This window comes from Saccostrea echinata, unplaced genomic scaffold (genome assembly GCF_033153115.1).
Source record: "Saccostrea echinata isolate AGI-Se365-2 ecotype Australia unplaced genomic scaffold, CSIRO_AGI_Sech_v1 ptg000003l, whole genome shotgun sequence".
Taxonomy (NCBI): Eukaryota; Metazoa; Mollusca; class Bivalvia; order Ostreida; family Ostreidae; genus Saccostrea; species Saccostrea echinata.
Window position 1 is genome coordinate 12958454 of NW_026889752.1, and position 17662 is coordinate 12976115.

The following is a 17662-nucleotide window of genomic DNA, read 5'->3' on the forward strand; positions in this document are numbered from 1 at the left end:
AATCGTGACTCGTTAGAATATTTCTAGACTCGCCAGAAAAGCGATACGCACGATTCGATTCTAAGTGCGTCACATATTTTAAACTATAAATATAAACAGTTGGTCTTTTTCAATACACACCTGAGAATTTTGGATGATCATTATTATCGCAGATCGCAGAGCGGTGCCCAAGCATGATGTTGTTTTATCGATCTGGGATCAAGGCTATTTACACAAGCCATCTCTCTCTCTCTCTCTCATTTAATTTGAACATTTTATAATGTTTAGGCAGCAGGCATTGCCTATGTAAGCCTTCTCCATAAGGAACAAGGTGCATCGATCAGTACAAATTAATGTTTACATTCAAAGTATATTTGTTATACATACATACATACATACATACATACATATATATATATATATATATATATATATATATATATATATATATATATATATATATATATATATATATATATATATATATATATATATATATATATATATATATATATTACATGTACATATGAGATACGAGTTGTATTTAGTGAATAACACAATGGAGTTTGATAATTAAGCAGAGGGATGAAAAGTTTGACATATTACCGGTTTTATGGGGGAAAATGAGAGGAAAAAAAAGAAAAAGAAAAGAAAAATGGGATATACAATTAAGTTTAATTAAGTGTATTTGATTCATTATATTTAAACATCTTGAATTGTAAAATATATTATGGACAGAATCAAACAAAGCAACATTTTTTATAAGGAATATTTTGTCACAAAATGATAATATAGACTCATCCTCTTTCTCTTTCGGTACATGTATATTTCTTTGTGTATATTTCCCTAAACCATAATCTTAAGAACAGTAACAGTTTTTTATATACTATGGTAATATTTCATTGTAAATTCAGGATACGAGTTGGGCTTAACATTGTACATGTACATGTAATTGCACGTTTTTGATTCATTTTACTTGCTTTGGCGTGTGCAACTTTTTATTTAAAAATTAAGTTTTCAGTTTCAACTGATGAAATTGTTATCCATACGCGTCATGTTTATATTTTACCAGGGGTAAATAATCAAATTTTACATGTAAAATTGTGACTTTGATAATAAATTAATTAACCTTTTTTTACACAAAGATAACAAAGATCATTTAAATAAATAAGAATATACGCGCCAATTGACTGATATTTAACCTTACATGTATGAATCAATTATACTACAATTATTTATCAAATATCAAAAATTAAGCTTTACTTGTAATTAATCAGTTCCAAAAAAGTTTTCTAAATAACATATATCGCTGAAACACGTGAAGCAATACCATTGCAAATACACATTGCAAAAATCTTATTTTTACAGATATAACCCTGTACCAATTTTTTCAACTTTTCTTGTGAAACATGCTAGTGGCTTGTGTTCTAGACAAACAGGTGAGGTTTTTTTTATGTCCGCACATTTTACGGGTTTAAGAATTCAGGCCCGTAGCAACGGTTTCAAAAGTGGGAAGGGAGGGGGGCACTTCCCAAAAGAAATCTGACAAGCAAAAATTTAAAAAAAAAATTAAACTGACCAAAAAAAAATCTTACAAGCAACCAACAAAAAAAAAATGACCAAAAGTGGGGGGGGGGGGGGACTTCCCAAAATTATCTGACAAGCAAAAAATCCAGGAATTTGCCAGTGCTCGACCTTACAACATCAAAAAGTGGGGGGGGGGGGGGGCAACCAGCATCTAAAGGAAAATTTACTCTAGCAAAATACTATACAAGCACTCAGAAAAAAGTGCGCCCCTATGTTCTACGGGCCTGCAATTTTCGTTCACTATCTAGATATGTCGCAAACCACGGCCAATATGTACGAATCGTTCCCATTCTGGCGGGAAGGAGAGAGCTTCATGCGGACTTCGGACCGTCGCTTCACAGTCGGACGATGATAGATAGACCACTTTTGACTTCTTGGTCATTACGTTTTCTTCTTTACGACTCATTTGAATAAAATAAATCTATTTAAAGAAAAAGTTAATTAACATTTAAACGCAAGAAAAAACGCTGTATGTCATAAAGAGAAAGAATTGGCAATATTTAGCTAATGAATACATTGATCTAGAACCGTTTCAGACCTAATATGACAAGGCTTACGGAAAAGTCTTAGGTTATAGGAATATCATTTTTAAAAAGAAAATTAAGCACAATGAAGTGGACAATCCAAGAACTGGTGACGTCAGAGACTAAAATGGTAATATTGTTTCTACATGTAATGTTAATATTTTCTTCATCTCAATAACATGTAGTTACAATGTCAGGTTTCATTGATAACCATAGATTACACATCTGTGCTCTGTACTAGGTTAAATTCTGATTTATCTTGTTTGTAATATTTCTTAGTTATAGATAAGATTAAATTAAGATTTAAACTTTTAATGTAATACTGGATACTGGTCTTAAGAAATGTTTCTCAGCGAGTCCACCTTCTGCTCGGGGGAGAAAAAACATCTACTTGATGCGACAGTGCGTCACATGTACATGTAATTTTTCATTAATTATATGTATAATGTATACATGCGCGGATATAGAGCTAGGGCAGGGGTGGTGGTGGTCAGAACCCCCCTTTCGAATTTGCGTAGTTATTAAATATACATAGTAAAGTACACCTTGAACCCCCTCCCCATAAGAAAACGTGGTTCCTGCTAAGTTGGTAGGAAGAGCCATACATATGACGCTTAAGAAGTCCCCCCGCCCACACACACACACTAGGTTTTCCAGGTTACGTTTTGTGTGTGTGTTTTGTTTGTTTGTTGTCGTTTTCTTGGTCAAGAATATGACTGATTTTTTTTTTTTTTTGGGGGGGGGGGGGGGGGCTTGGGCTTCCCTTTGGAAAAAATTCTGGATCCGTGCATTGCATACATTTATTTTGACTATATTTTTGTTAATGCTACTTTAAAGCAAAATAAAAATATTTTCTATCTATTCAACACCCTTCACAGATCTATAACATACAGCGTGGATGTTTCATTATATATGTTACATTTTGAATCTACAAATTAACAAACACAAGAAAAAAATACAGACAAATGTTTGCATCAATTTTGATGCATTATCCATTAGATTCATTATATACATATACACTTACCAACCAAAATATTAAACACTGGATGAAATGTCAACCATTAATGAAAATTAGCGAAATTTTTAAATTGTGTCATTTTTGTTGCGCTGAATTTGACAATGTCAAAAGCTCACATGTTCTAAATGATCTTCGTCTATTTCAACCACAGGCACCTGACATTATTTTTTTTAAATAAAAAAATATACCCTCTACCTAATTATTAGGTAGGGATATATTTTTTTTTAGTAAAAGAAAAATAAGTAATGTCTCACAGGCACCTTACGTTACTGTCTTTCTGACATACTTTCTATTTATCAATAAAAATATGCATTATGACTACTTAAAGTAGTCATAATGCATATTTTTATTGATAAATAGAAAGTATGTCAGAAAGACAGTAACGTAAGGTGCCTGTGATTTCAACTAAACGGAAAAGTTGCTTCTGAAATTGTTATAAATGTAGTCACACATTTTTGCTGACACACTCCTCATTGAAATTTTTTGTTCTTTTTGAGCTCATTCAGTATCTGCAATCAGGATTGTAGACCCTGTCCTAAAGGAACCCCCACAGAAAAAAAGTCCGAAAGATCGAGATCTGGCGAATGCAGGACAAATTTATTTCCTGAGGTTGTTGCATTATTGAGAATTTGTACGTTGATAACTTCATATCATATTTCAAAGTTCAATATACACTGGAAATGTTGATATTGCAAACATCAATTTCTGAAAACATCTATCTGACACTTTTCTGAAGAGTTTGCTAAACTTTCTTATAGAGTCTCACAAAAATCTTCGGTCCTTGAAGTCCTTAATCTTCCTGGATTATCGCGTGTCATTTATTGCATATATATGTATGTGTTGAATGCCGTAGCTTTCTTCACACTTTATAAGCAAAATACATGTGGAATGTAAATATAGTATATTGTCCATCCCTGTCCTTTCAAACTTGAATCTCGTAAAGTACATCTATTCAGAAAAACATCCTAGAAAGCTTCTTTTCTTTTGGAATAATTTCCTTCATCAACTATCTGAATGAATTTTAGTGATTTGTATTGATAAAAGAGCTTTACAATTCAGCAATACCTTGATAAGTTATAGCCATTCGAAAAATATTCAAATTACATGCATGACATAGGCGTTATGTCACAAGTAAACATAATTATAACACCATGATTTCTTTGACATTTTCATATGGAATAAAAATGTGGGATTTGATGTTTAAAATAGTATATATGATTAGTATTAAAAATATGAAAGAAAAATATCTAGATTTGAAAATGTAACATGCAATGTATATTATGAAACACCTTGTAGTTTGATTAATAACCATTTCATAATGAACAAAAGTATATTTTGAATAATTAACATTCCTTCGTTAGAACTCTCCCCTCCACTTTTTATCGTCCTCGTGTAAATTGTCCAAAAAAATGATGTTGGTTATTATATGTAGATGATTCAAAAGAGTTTAGGTAGTCTTACAGATCTTGTACATATTTTTACTGAAATAAAGTCTAAGCTGTGGTGACGTTTCCTGTAGAGAGAGAAAAAAAACAACACTCTTTTGTTGAAAATCAGGTATTATTAAAATGACCAGTACACACGTACATCTAAAAATAAAAAATCTCCCCCTTTTCATCTGTATTTATCTAGATCCCTGACTGTACATACGTGTCCTAAAAGAATATTTTGTAATACATGTATATAACAGATTTCCAAAGAGAGAGAGAGAGAGAGCTACCCCCCCCCCCCGGTAACTGCTCAGATGTCAAATGCCAGCGGGCTGGATTGACAGAAAGATTGCGAGACATTAAAACAGCTGTTTTTACGTATAGTTCTTTTAGTGTATTAAATTAAAAAGATTTCATTATGATTTGACATTACAAAGTATAATTAGACCTCATTTCCTTAAATAAATGATATATAGTTATATTTCACCTAATAAACACTGTCCAAGGTGTATATTTTTAAAATAAATAAGAATATAATTACACAAGAATCTTTTAATTAGTGCTCATCAAAAAACACGATTAATTAATGTACATGTATTTAATCATGTTTAAAATATGTACTTTTGTGTTTCAGTACTGGTGGCTGAGTGAATGATGCAGTGCCCACAAACACAAGAACGTCAGTTTATCATTAACTAAATGACTTTTCGTACAACTACATGTAATTAGGTGTGAACGCCGATAAAAAAAAGTTACAAATAAAATTTTAAAATACAGCCTTGATGTGGAACTCTTTTGTGCACATGTAATACCATTTCAATCCAAAATAATTTCCGGAGAACAATACGTTCAACAATTTTTTGGGAATAGATTCTATTATTTTCCATATGAACAGTTGGAATCCCACAAAATTCAAACTTAATCTGTTCCTCTTTCATCGTCATCATCATCATTTATTTGGTATCAAGTCATCATACAGAAAATACACATAATCTTTTGAAAGGCATATTTGGGAAACATGAAAGAGATGGTTGAACAGTTTTCTCAATGGATGACACTGTAGCTCTCCGGTCTGTCAAATTTTTTTTTTTCGGAGAGCTGCAGTTCTGCAGCTGTAAAAATTGACTTTTTGTATAATGGACTCAATGATAAATTCTCCACTTAAAAAATGATCAATAAAATTTCTAGCACTTTTTTGTGTAGAATGACTGATATGTCCATTACACTCATTGTGAAAGTCTTGATCACTTGTAAGCTTCTTTCTTGATCCAAATTAAATATATTCAGTCTTTTCCAGCTGTAGGGATAACTTATTATTTACTAGCCAATTTGAACATTGTTTTAGTATTAAGTTTTTTTCTGAAATGAAATTCGCATTTTTATGAGAAAGTAAGTCTACATGTACTATCATCAGCAAATAAAATAAGTTTGCAGTCAGGATCAATACTGGAAGCCATATCATTGACATATATAATATTTTAAAAAATAGAGGGTCTAAAATACTGCCTTGCGGTACTCTTAAAACCAGATTGAATTTCGTACAAGATTTTGAGTTGATCTCAAAAATTAACAAGTTGTGTATGAACAGCCTTCTCTAAAACCTTAAAAACTATACTCAAAATACTGACAGGTCTATAATTTCCTACATCAAGTAAGCAACTTTTTTGTCAGAGGTTTGAATCTAGCTTCATAGCTATTTGAGTATTTGACAGTATAATTAATCCTAAACACCTTTGAAGGAAACTTGAATTAACAGTCAGACAGACAAAAGTGAAATCGGTGGAAGGCTGAAAATAAGAAAGTACTGAATTAAAAAAACATGCAAACATACAAACAATCAACAACAACAACAACAACAACAAACAAGTTCAAGAAAATTGAAATAATTATTTGAAAGCCTTGATAATTGCAAAATTTTAATGTTGTTTAATTATCTTGTTTACGTAAGTTTATAATGTGATACCTTGCCATTTTATATGAACAAATTACCTGCATTCATTAGACCCCGTGTTGTGTTTCCCCTTCATTATGACGTATATCTTTTGTTTAAATACTAATATCTAACTGATTAAGACACAAATATCTTCGTTTAGTGCCCTTGAAAGACATTTCCATAAATTTGAAATTCATGTCTTGCATTCTAAAACCTTCCTAAACATCCCATGACTAGGTTAGTCATGAGTTACAAAATTAAGGAAAACACTACACATGAATAAAATTGTCACGTACTCGTCCTTTTCATTAAGTGGCAGTCAATGAAAAACGGATTTAGATTTGGCAAGGCACTGTCTGAATGAAAATAAGCTGTCACATGTATTGAAAGCATAATACAACATTTATCATATGTTTACCATCTTCATCCAGCGGTTATCACTCATTGGATAAATTTTTCATGGTATTTATTGTACAGCGCCTCTTGACTTCATGATAATAGATAAAATTATCATAAAGAACATATTATAGGTGTGTGCAATAGTGCAAAAGTACATGTATGCATTGAAAAAAGTATTGGTATATATCTTTTTTTCATTTTTTTTTATTTAGTTTAATCCTAGCTGTATAAAGAAGCCCATTAATTTTCGTTCATGATGGATGTTTCTGCAAAGATTCAAGGAACCTTTTAACTTTCTCGTTACAATGCTGAGTTTCTTCCTCCTGAAAAGATACTTTTTGGTTATCCTAACATAATTTAAATTAATTAAATGAGCTTAAATGATATTTCTTTAAGTTAAACAAATTCGTCGCTAATTCATCCTTACCGTAATCTCTTTCCATGCCTCAATGACAGAGCGATGGTCAAACAAAGCGGACCCTGATCTGCCTCTGTAGGACAAAGCACTCTGCGTCAACCTAGTACCACAAGCTTGTTCTGTAGGGACTTTGGAATCGATCGAGGACTTTGGTCTAGTTTTCATCAGTGCTTCGCTTTTGGTACCTTTGTCCAGGTTGAAAGTCACTCGATTAGTAGGTGAAATTTTGGATTTGGAGGAACTGCTAGACTGTAAGATCGAAGATTTAACGGGTATCTTCAAAGATGGGGATTTGACCAAAGTGCCACTTGGAGCAATATTCCATTTTTTGAATTTTAATCCATTAATATTGTCTGTTAACCGCTTAAAGTCTTCGCTAGAGTGTTTAAGTTTATACTGACATGCAATACAACTGGAATGGGATGTAGATTTTGGCCTCTCTTTTAATGTTGGAGAACTTTTCTTGGATGCAAATGTAGATGTCCCTGGCTGAAAAGGAAACCTATCGTTTGGTTTAGAGAAGGACAGGGGTTCGGAGATACTTTTTGCCAAAGCATCTGCTCCGTGAGAATGCGCTCTTAGAAAAGACATGGCTTTCTCTCGAGCTGAACCAATATCATGCACACTTATCTTGCTCCGCTTCAAATCTTTTTCAATTTCTCTTATCAGATTCTCGACTTCCTTTATTTCTTCTTCAAGATCAGTCGATTCTTCGTCAGCATTCCGCGCTTTCTGTAGTTGATGTAAGTTACTATCCGATGCAATGAACGTCTGCTTTAGCAACACGTCATCGTGTTCAGTGATATTTTGAAAACTTGTTTCCTGAGGGTATGGACTTTCTCCACGAGATTCCAGTAATGACAGTTTAGGATCTCCGTTGGCATGATAACGAAATCCAGGGGGTGGAAGTTTGATGTCACGAATGCTTTGATTGGCTGAAAGCGTTGGAGAAGATTTTGAAAAAGTATATCTAGACTGCAGTGTTTGGAGTAGAATTCTTTGGTTTTTCTTTGCTTCGTCTAGAATCTTCATACGTTGTTTATCAAGTTCATCTAAATTATTTAGGAGTTTCGCCAATTCCACAGCATTCTGGGGACATTCCACGAGTTTGGCATCAAAATAAACAGGACCTAGCTTCTCTTTTGCGTCTTGCAATGCTTTAGACGGAGCAAGTTTCTCACTGATACGTTTTGTAACTAAAGATTTAGCAACAGCCATTTTGCGAGTAACGATTCTGTGACGTCATTTCATTGTTTCCGTAATACGCGTCACTCTTTTCGCCCTCTGTTACGTTGATTTTCGCGTTCATTCTTACTGAAACTGCAATTTTAGCTATAATTACTAATTTTAAAGTAATACTTTTGATATGGTGATAATTTTTGTTTTTGTTTTAAAGTTTCCCGTTTATTAAAAGCAACGCTTCCTCGTAAATTCTTTTATTTTGATTTTCTTAGGCTTTTGAAGTGAAGAAAGTAGCCGTTAATATACACGGATATTCAAATTACATGTAATTCTAATCTCGTTGTTAAAAGTGAGTATTTATCCAAAGATGCCGCAATTTTTGAGATGGTACACTCTTGAGCACTTTTTTTTCCAAAAAAGTTTATTAAACGCCTCCCCACATTTTAAAACCAGGATTTAGAGAAGTTGTATCAAATTTTTAGCTGATTAACACAATTTAATTGATCAAAATCTCAAAAGCGTAAGCGGAGAAGGAAGAGGGGGTGCGTGTCTCTACTTTACATGGTGGGGGTGGGTCAGGACCCCCCTGGAATTTGCAGAGTTATTAAATGTATATACTGGAACAAATAAAAAATGACGTTGAACCCCCCTCCCCCGAAAACGGGGACCCCACCATCACCACCATGAAATAGGTGTTTTTCACGTTTGGGAATTGGAATTTAGTTTTTTTTTTTTTTTTTTTGCTTGTCATGAAATTTTTGGATCCGCGCCTGCCTTTATACATCAGTTTCATAAATTCATCAACACAGACAATGATAGTAGATTTCGAAACATTTAAGTACTCAGTTATATTAATCCGTCTCCCATAATTCATATTTAGTAGCGGATCCCCATCGAGAAAATTATAATGCATTCACACGAATCTTGAAGCAATTCCGTATGTACTGGGGAACCAAGGTATTGTAACATTTATGTTGATGTGTTATTAAAAGCTATTCATTAATAGTCCATATAAAAATTTGAAATGCGACTCCGATGAATCGTTGTAAATCTTCAAAACTTCCCCCTTCTCTCTCTTTTTTTTTCTTTTGCCCCCCCCCCCCCCAACAACATGTGCACCCCTACATCATTGCACTTGTAATAATAATTTCATATTTAATATCATTCATATTTCTTTTATCTGTACATCAGTTCACGTTATGTGTTTATTGTTTTCTGTGAGTTTGAGAGGACCAGGGAAGTATATACTTAGTACAGTATATAAGTCCATACTTAGTACAGTATATAAGTCCATACTTAGTACAGTATATAAGTCCCTGAAAGGACAATCGAAATTAGAATAACTTGTGTTCATATTCAATAAAATATATTTTTTTAAGTAAACATTAACAATCAATGGCTCTTTTTTATATCAATTAAATACATACATTGTCAATGTCAGTAAATTTGACATGGTCATAGAATAGAGATGGTTATATAGAATATACATGTAGGTGTAAATAAAATGTGATATTGAAAATTCAAGGCCAAAACGGAGTAAGGGAAGGGGGGTGCGATCGCACCCCTTTTTTCTGTTTTTAAAAAATAAACAAAAATCAATTTCGAAACAAAATAAATTCATTATATCGGGAATTATACAACACATAGATGGTTATAGAATATGACGTCATATGTAGTTGTATAATGCTGTTACATTTTGTTCATTTACATGTACTTTTGGGGGAAAAATGATCCGAAGAGTGGTCCACAAGCCATTAAACTGTTAAAACAATACCCATAATAGTGGAAGCGCCGAAACAGCTGCGAAAGCCTCCGGGACTCTCCCGGTCCCGCACCCGTTTTCAGATACCATCTGGAGACGGCCCTAAAAATGTCAAAAAATATTAATTTATATAGAATTATTTCTACATGTGTATCCATTTAAAGCATTTGAACAGCGAGACTCAATATTCTCTTTAGAGAACTGGACAGACTTTCGCCTACATCCGTGGATGAAGGCGAAAGCTTGTCCACTTCTCTAAACGGATATACGAGAGTCAGAACTTAATAGTACTTAATAGAACTTGAAGACAGATACAAAAATTAAAAATTTGTAGACCCACAGTTTTTAACCCCGGGATCGTTGTTCCCAAAATATCACTGTTTTGCACACGACACTGACAGTCGTCGCCAAGAAAAAGTTATTCATTAGAATTGCCTTGTCGGCGTGTTTCATAGAAATAAAGCCATGTCAGCTCCTTTAAAGGCCGTGTGTGTTCTGAAAGGTGATAGTAATGTCACAGGAACAGTGCATTTTAACCAAGAGGTGAATTTAATTTGATACTTTGTATGAAGTTAAATATTTAGAACGTCTCGAATTTGCACACGAAATACAATCAGGATTTCCTCTGAATCACCGCATACAGCCACACATACGACTTTCTCCTTCTTCAAAATACAGTAAAACTCCAGGTCACTGAAAGTTACTCGTGAATGAAAACATATAAAATCTATGCAAAGATCAAGATCATGTCTTTGAGATCATAAAAAAAATAATAATTCTGCTTATAAACTGCCATTAATATGTTGACGGTGCGACCGTTGGGGCGAGCGCAGTGTTCACTTCTTTATTATGATCCGTCTCTTCAAACCGCACGAGACATTTGGAACGTCTAGACTGTGACGTCACATGACGTCGTATGTTAGCTGCATTTCCATAAACAAAGTTTAAAAAGTGCAAATATTTTAAAAAAGAACGTTTAATCTACTATCTGCAGGCAATATCCATTAAATTAAGGTGAGTTTATTTTGTGTGAATTTTTAGTTGTTGTCACCGCGTGAACGAAGTTAGCAGCGAGAACAAGAAGCGATGCATTGTGGGTCAGAATTACTGCGGAAAAAAATTCTGTTGAATGAATGTGCAGTAGTCCGAATTTTCTCTTCGCCCAGGCGTTGTCGTTAGAGCTCGCAGTGACGAGCGGCGCTTCGCGCCGCTCGCTGCGCTCGCTATAATGGTGTGACAATTCAACTCACCGTTGTTTCATAAATTGATATTGAACATGAAATTGAATTAGATCAGATTGCCTTTTCTTAAATTTAGAACATTTGATTTTTATTTACCCATATCATTTTAAGTGATGTAAGTGTATGCAGATTGAAATGATGTCCAGCCTTTATTATGCAGGTTTTGTAATTTTTTCTACAATAGTTCCAACCGTTAATTCTCACATAACAAACAAATGAAGCATCAGATTTTATATGTGTCTTTGACATCTTTAAAAAAGACTAAGAGATACCATACCAACAAGACTAGATAGAATGTTCTATCGTTAAAATAATAATGTCCTACGGACCCGGTTTAAGGGCCTGTCCTGAGACACAGTTAGATTATTCTGACTACAACAAGACCAGAGAACAGATATGATAAGATACCATAATTTACAAGTAGATGCTGCCTTTAAAATATTAAGAGACTGGCTTTATATATACTCAAGTAACTGTTATTTGATTGACTTAATAATCCGAGTTGATAGGGATTGGATTGGAAGTTTGAATTGTTATTGTTGACAAAAATATTCAGTCAGCCAAAAATTCAGTCTGTCCTGTGAAATGCATCAGACTGTCCCTCTGAATTTCCTGTTATAATATTTATTTTTGTGAACACTTCTAAGTGCAGTTTACACGTTGATTAATCAATTATTATTTTATTCGACAACACCATCATACCAGTAAATACCAGTATATTGTTATACCCCAAGATATAACTGGTAATTACTCTGTGTTGTGATATAACTGGTAATTACTTTATGTTGTGATATAACTGGTAATCACTCTGTGTTGTGATATAACTGGTAATCACTCTGTGTTGTGGTGTAACTGGTAATTACTCTGTTTTATGATATAACAAGACATTGCTCTCTTGTGGTATGCCTAGTATTTACTCTGTGTTATGATATAACAGGTTATTACTCTATGTTGTGGTATAACTGGTAATTACTCCATGTAATGATACAACTGGTAATAACTCTTCTTTAGGCACCAGGATCTCCCGTGACTGTTTCTGGTGAAATCAGTGGTTTGACACCAGGACAACATGGATTTCATGTTCATCAATTTGGAGACAACACAAATGGTAATTTTCTTCTTAAGCATTTTATCATGGTAAGTTTCATGTGCCGAATAGGGAATAAGTGATATTACATACATTGTATTACTACTTTACGTAGAAATTTCTGCGAAATTCTTTCAAAGCACCATTCCTCTTACAGTTTTGATCTGATTTTAATAAAACTTACTACAAAAGAAGACTACACTAAGAAACATAAATTTTCATTTCAACAAAGTGGCTAGCTGCTATTTTACTAAAAATAGAAATTTATGTACCAGGTAAAAAACCTCTGAAGGTTTAAAGATTAAGGATAAATTTTAGTATGGGAATGTGCAAGAATATTAGGCAATCAGTTTTGCCTGAAATTTATAGTTCTGAAAATTTTCAGATAAAACAAGTTTCTAACTAGACTTTTATAATAAATTGACTTGAAATGTTCTGGCAACATGAAAGTCATGAAATTCTACCAAAAATATTGAAGAATATAAATCTCAAAATTGTGTCTATACTTCTTTATAGAAGATTCAAATTAATCTTTTCATTGATCAAGTTGCCCTTAGAGATGAATTACAGTATTTTGTGTTTTCCTTGCAGGCTGTACCAGTGCTGGAGCACACTTTAACCCTTTCAACAAAGACCATGCTGGCCCAGATGATGCAGACAGACATGTAGGAGATCTGGGAAATGTCACCGCTGGCGAGGACGGGGTCGCCAAGATTAACATCTCTGATAAAGTGATTGATTTAGCTGGTCCCCAGTCCATCATTGGAAGAACAATGGTGGTAAGTTCTGGTATATTCATTTAGCTGGTCCTCAGTCCCTCATTGGGCAAACTAGGTTGTTAAGCTTAGAGTTGTATTCAAGATTGCAGTGGCTACGTAGCTCTATGTAGCCCCTTATGATTTTGAACAATATGCTAGCCTAGCGATAACAAGCCTCAATACACACAGTGAGTTCAGTATGACCAAGATATCTAACCTAACACCTAGATTAGCTGCTACAATCTTGAATGCCCTATACTGATTCAGCTGGTCCTCATTCCACCATTGTGTCAAGTTCTATTGTATAGAAGTATAGATTTGGTAATGTTGAAGATAATTTTGATGATATTTTACAGTGCATGAGTAAATACATGTTTGTCTTGTTGGATGGAGCAAGGTTTAAGATTAAATACATATCGGTGCACCATGGCAATCTCTATCTAGAGTTATCTTCCTTTAACTTCCATATAATTTTGTCAAGGACTCTTATCCTAACTTAAATTGGTAAGAGAATTGAATTACAGAATATATCAGATTACACAATGTGCTAAAATATCATGAATATAGTGCATATTTATTATGAAATATATGCTTGGGCTTTTTTCACAGGTCAAATCATTTTTCAACTCAGATAAAAGTGGAAATGCAAATATGAAGTTCCTTTAAAGTTTTTAGTAATAGAATCTTGAAAATTCACAGAGGTGTACACTGTAGAAAATTCCTATTAGAAATTTTCTTTAAGCAAAAGCTATTGTAGCAGCTTTTATCTTTTCCATTCTACTGAAAATCATTGATGTGCTCACAGAAGTTGTAAGTATGTAATGTTTTTTTTTCTTCCACAGATCCATGCTGACGTTGATGACTTAGGGAGAGGAGGTCATGAACTCAGCAAGACGACCGGTAATGCTGGTGGGCGTCTGGCCTGCGGAGTAATTGGAATCACCAAGTAGAGGCCGCTCCAGACTCTCAGCTTATTCCAATGTGCTGGACTGCATTGTTATGATGTTTTGTAATGAGTGTCAGCAATTTTTGAAAATTACCATTTGTAGCTGTTAATCTTGATTGTGTCGTATGTTGGTATTTGGTGCAAGTGTTGCAGACAGATATTCATTGTGTTGATGCCTTATGACTCTGACTAATAACAGAGTCCATTGTAAGAGATACATGTAATCCTGTGATTCTGATATTGATAATGATTAACATTTATTACAAAGAGAGAATTATAAAACTTTGTTGTCGTTAGACATGTAATAAATATATAGCTAAAAACAACCATATTTAGTTGTTGAATACATGTATATTTTAGAAGAATATTGTGCAGATTATCTAAATAGTTCTGACCATAAATACAATGATAGGTGATGCATTAGTACATTGTATATTTTAAAATTTCCACAAGTGCTGTTTCATCCTTTTTCTGTATGAACAATAATTTTGAATGAACCCAATCATTTCATCAGAAATAATACTACAGTAGCTATAGGCCTATATGATACAAATTTCTAGACTTGTAGACAGTTGAGGAGTCAATCAAGTAGATGACTTAGTTAACTTGATTTGAAAGAAAAGTTAATAAAAGTACATGTCAGTGTATTGGTTTTACTAATACAGCTGTGATGTGCAAATGAATGAAATTTTTAACATCCTTGCATTTGTACATTCTACTTGTACAAAGAAAATGCACCTTAGTTTATTTAATGATATTTATTATTTAAATTTCCATCGTAGTTGTTGAAGTATGCGTGAAAAGTATGAAAAAAGACCAGTAGATTCATATTTCTTTTTTTCATTGACTGGTACATGCATTAACTTCAGTCTATCTTGTCTACTTGTACTAAAGAGATACTGATAATTAACCCTGTATATTTGTTCATTTTCACATCCCACCCACAAGTAACCACTGGTATCTATAGTAACAGCAGTAGGATGACATAATCCATCCTCCTCTGTCATCAGAAGTTTCTGGAAAGTCAAGGATTTGTCTAGTAGATGTATAGCATTGTCGTTATAGACAGCCACTAATACATTGTCTTCACTGTCTATTGTCAAGTCTGTCGGGCAAAATCGTGATTCCGGGTAGCTTCCAACTGATCCACGATATTGTTTATAAAAGTGTCCCATTGGACATTGTTTTATTAAATCAGTCCTTTCAATCTGATAGAAAGAACCGGATGAAATGAGAAGAAAATATCCTTCCCAGTACAATGCTCTCGTATAGTAATAGGAAGACTTTTGGATCTTCTTCAAAATCACACCGTAATCATTTAATAAATTTATATGACTAGAATTTGAATATCTTGCTGATGTTGTTGAATATATAACTACACAAGCATAAGCTTCTTTCCCTCCTGACGTCAAACAACAGAAATAATCATTTGTTTGGTCGGTATAAATGAACTTTGTTATCACATTCCTATTAAATGTAATTCGTCTGATCTGCTTTTGGTCTTCCATTATCGCAAGTATATCTCCAGTTGCAGGTATATGGGCAATCTGATGAACACATTCCAAAATCGTAGACATACTAAATTTTTCTCCCTCGAAATTACAAAGATAGACCGTATTCGAGCTTTGCAAAACAACGTTGATACTGTCTATGGGTATGATACCTTGTATAGATGCTTTACCAGCTTGATAAGTCCTTGGTAATTCTAAACAGTCATGAAATTCTTCCTCGTCTTCTACAAATTCTTTCTGTTCATTTTTTTCATTGTGACTGAATGAAATTGAATCTGATGAGGTTTCAACCTCTGAAATGTTTCCGAACATATCATTTGAATCATCATTTAGGGATCCTTTTTCAAAATCGTAAGAAGCTCCGATATCTGATAAATTTGCTTTATTGGTCAGAAGACGTCTTGTTTCGCAATTCAAGTACATGATCTCCAATTTCATTTCTTCGGAATCGAGCTGGAAGCCTTTTTCTTTAAGGTGCAGTAAAGCATGAATTAAGGATTGTTCTTTCCTCAAAAAATTCTCACGAACGTTTGTGTAGGTCATGACTTTACCCACCGTTTTCTCCCTCCACTGCCTCACCATTTCACGAATTTCTTCCTCTCTTTTAATAATATTGCGAATGAGATTTTCTGTGTGAACAGCAAGACACTTCTGTTTTTCTTCGTTTTCAATAAGGATTTTCCCCAGAAACGGAGTAGTCTTTTCGGTGTTTAAGGTTTTACCAAAGGTCAAGATGTCCAAAAATTTATTTTTACAATAGCTCTAAAACTATGTGGTTTATAAATTTAAAACTTTTACAGTTTATAAATATATCATTTATTAACAGATAGAAAGTATCACTTGATAACAAATACTTAAAGAAAGTATTTATCGAGAAAAATTCTTTTTTAAAAAATGCATATATTTTTAAAAAATACATCTAATTAATTCTGTACTTTTAGTAAAAGCCATCTTTGCAGAAACAATATATGTTTATCATTGAAGGGCAAGTTGGACTTCGATAGCCTCTGGAAAGTTGTTTTCCCTGTTTATTTTGTCCAAATGTTAAGATCTGAAACCGAAAGTACATTGCAAATGGCGGATTTTATAGGGGTCTTGTCTTTATACATGTCATGCTTTCAATAACAGCCTTTCAGAGACCATTCACGTCCAACTTGCCCTTCATTGATAAACATATATTATTTCTGCAATGATGGTTTTCACTAAAAGTACAGAATTAAGCAGGTGCATTTTTTTAAAAATATGCAAATTTTTTGAATTTTTTTTTCTCTCAAAAAATATATTTTTTAAATATTTATTTTTCAGTGATACTTTCTATCTGTTAATCAATGATATATTTATAAACTGTAAAAGTTTAAACTTTATACCTCATATAGTTTGGGAGATATTGTAAAAATAAATTTTTGGACATCTTGACCTTTGGTAAAACCTTAAAACTTCCTGTAATTCACGCTGATGAAGTTCAACCACTTTGGAGATTTCACACAGTTGATGTCCATTGTGTTGACCGAGAGTTACACAATCACTACAAAGAGGAGTATCACAGGACTTACAGTAAAGGGGAAGCAAGTCTCTACAGTGTATATCACATCTTGGTTTTAATAGTTCACCGCTAACTGGTATCTGCATGTCGGCCATTTTTCTCGACCTAGTCTAGATTGAATGCCCACTTGCACCCTTTATACTTCCCTTTAATAATTTTACATTTAGTGATCAATTATATTTGTTCAGATCTGCTCTGCACGCAAAAATCAATATTTGAAATACACTTACATTTTTATGTCGTAGGGTGTATTTAGCGCACCTGAGCCAAATGCTCAAATGAGGCTTTTCTGATTGAAAAGTGTCTGGCGACCGTCTGTCCATTTGTTGTGTGTCGTCAGGAAA

General features: G+C 33.5%; 3 protein-coding genes across 3 annotated transcripts; 1 reads left to right on the plus strand and 2 right to left on the minus strand.

Annotated features, from left to right (window-relative positions):
- Positions 1-6984: 6984 nt before the first annotated feature.
- On the minus strand, positions 6985-8534 carry LOC133178594 (uncharacterized). The gene is made up of 2 exons (XM_061313314.1): positions 7298-8534; positions 6985-7193 (listed from the first exon to the last, which is right to left on the minus strand). The coding sequence occupies exons 1-2, from the start codon at positions 8504-8506 to the stop codon at positions 7122-7124; spliced, it is 1281 nt and encodes a 426-aa protein (XP_061169298.1). The 5' UTR covers positions 8507-8534; the 3' UTR covers positions 6985-7121.
- A 2103-nt stretch (positions 8535-10637) lies between these two features.
- On the plus strand, positions 10638-14590 carry LOC133178595 (superoxide dismutase [Cu-Zn]-like). The gene is made up of 4 exons (XM_061313315.1): positions 10638-10775; positions 12485-12581; positions 13152-13339; positions 14161-14590. Exons 1-4 carry the CDS (start codon positions 10698-10700, stop codon positions 14266-14268), a joined length of 471 nt encoding a protein of 156 aa, XP_061169299.1. The 5' UTR covers positions 10638-10697; the 3' UTR covers positions 14269-14590.
- A 435-nt stretch (positions 14591-15025) lies between these two features.
- Positions 15026-17413, minus strand: LOC133178480 (uncharacterized). Its single transcript, XM_061313174.1, has 2 exons — positions 17205-17413; positions 15026-16517 (listed from the first exon to the last, which is right to left on the minus strand). Exons 1-2 carry the CDS (start codon positions 17411-17413, stop codon positions 15026-15028), a joined length of 1701 nt encoding a protein of 566 aa, XP_061169158.1.
- Positions 17414-17662: the final 249 nt, after the last annotated feature.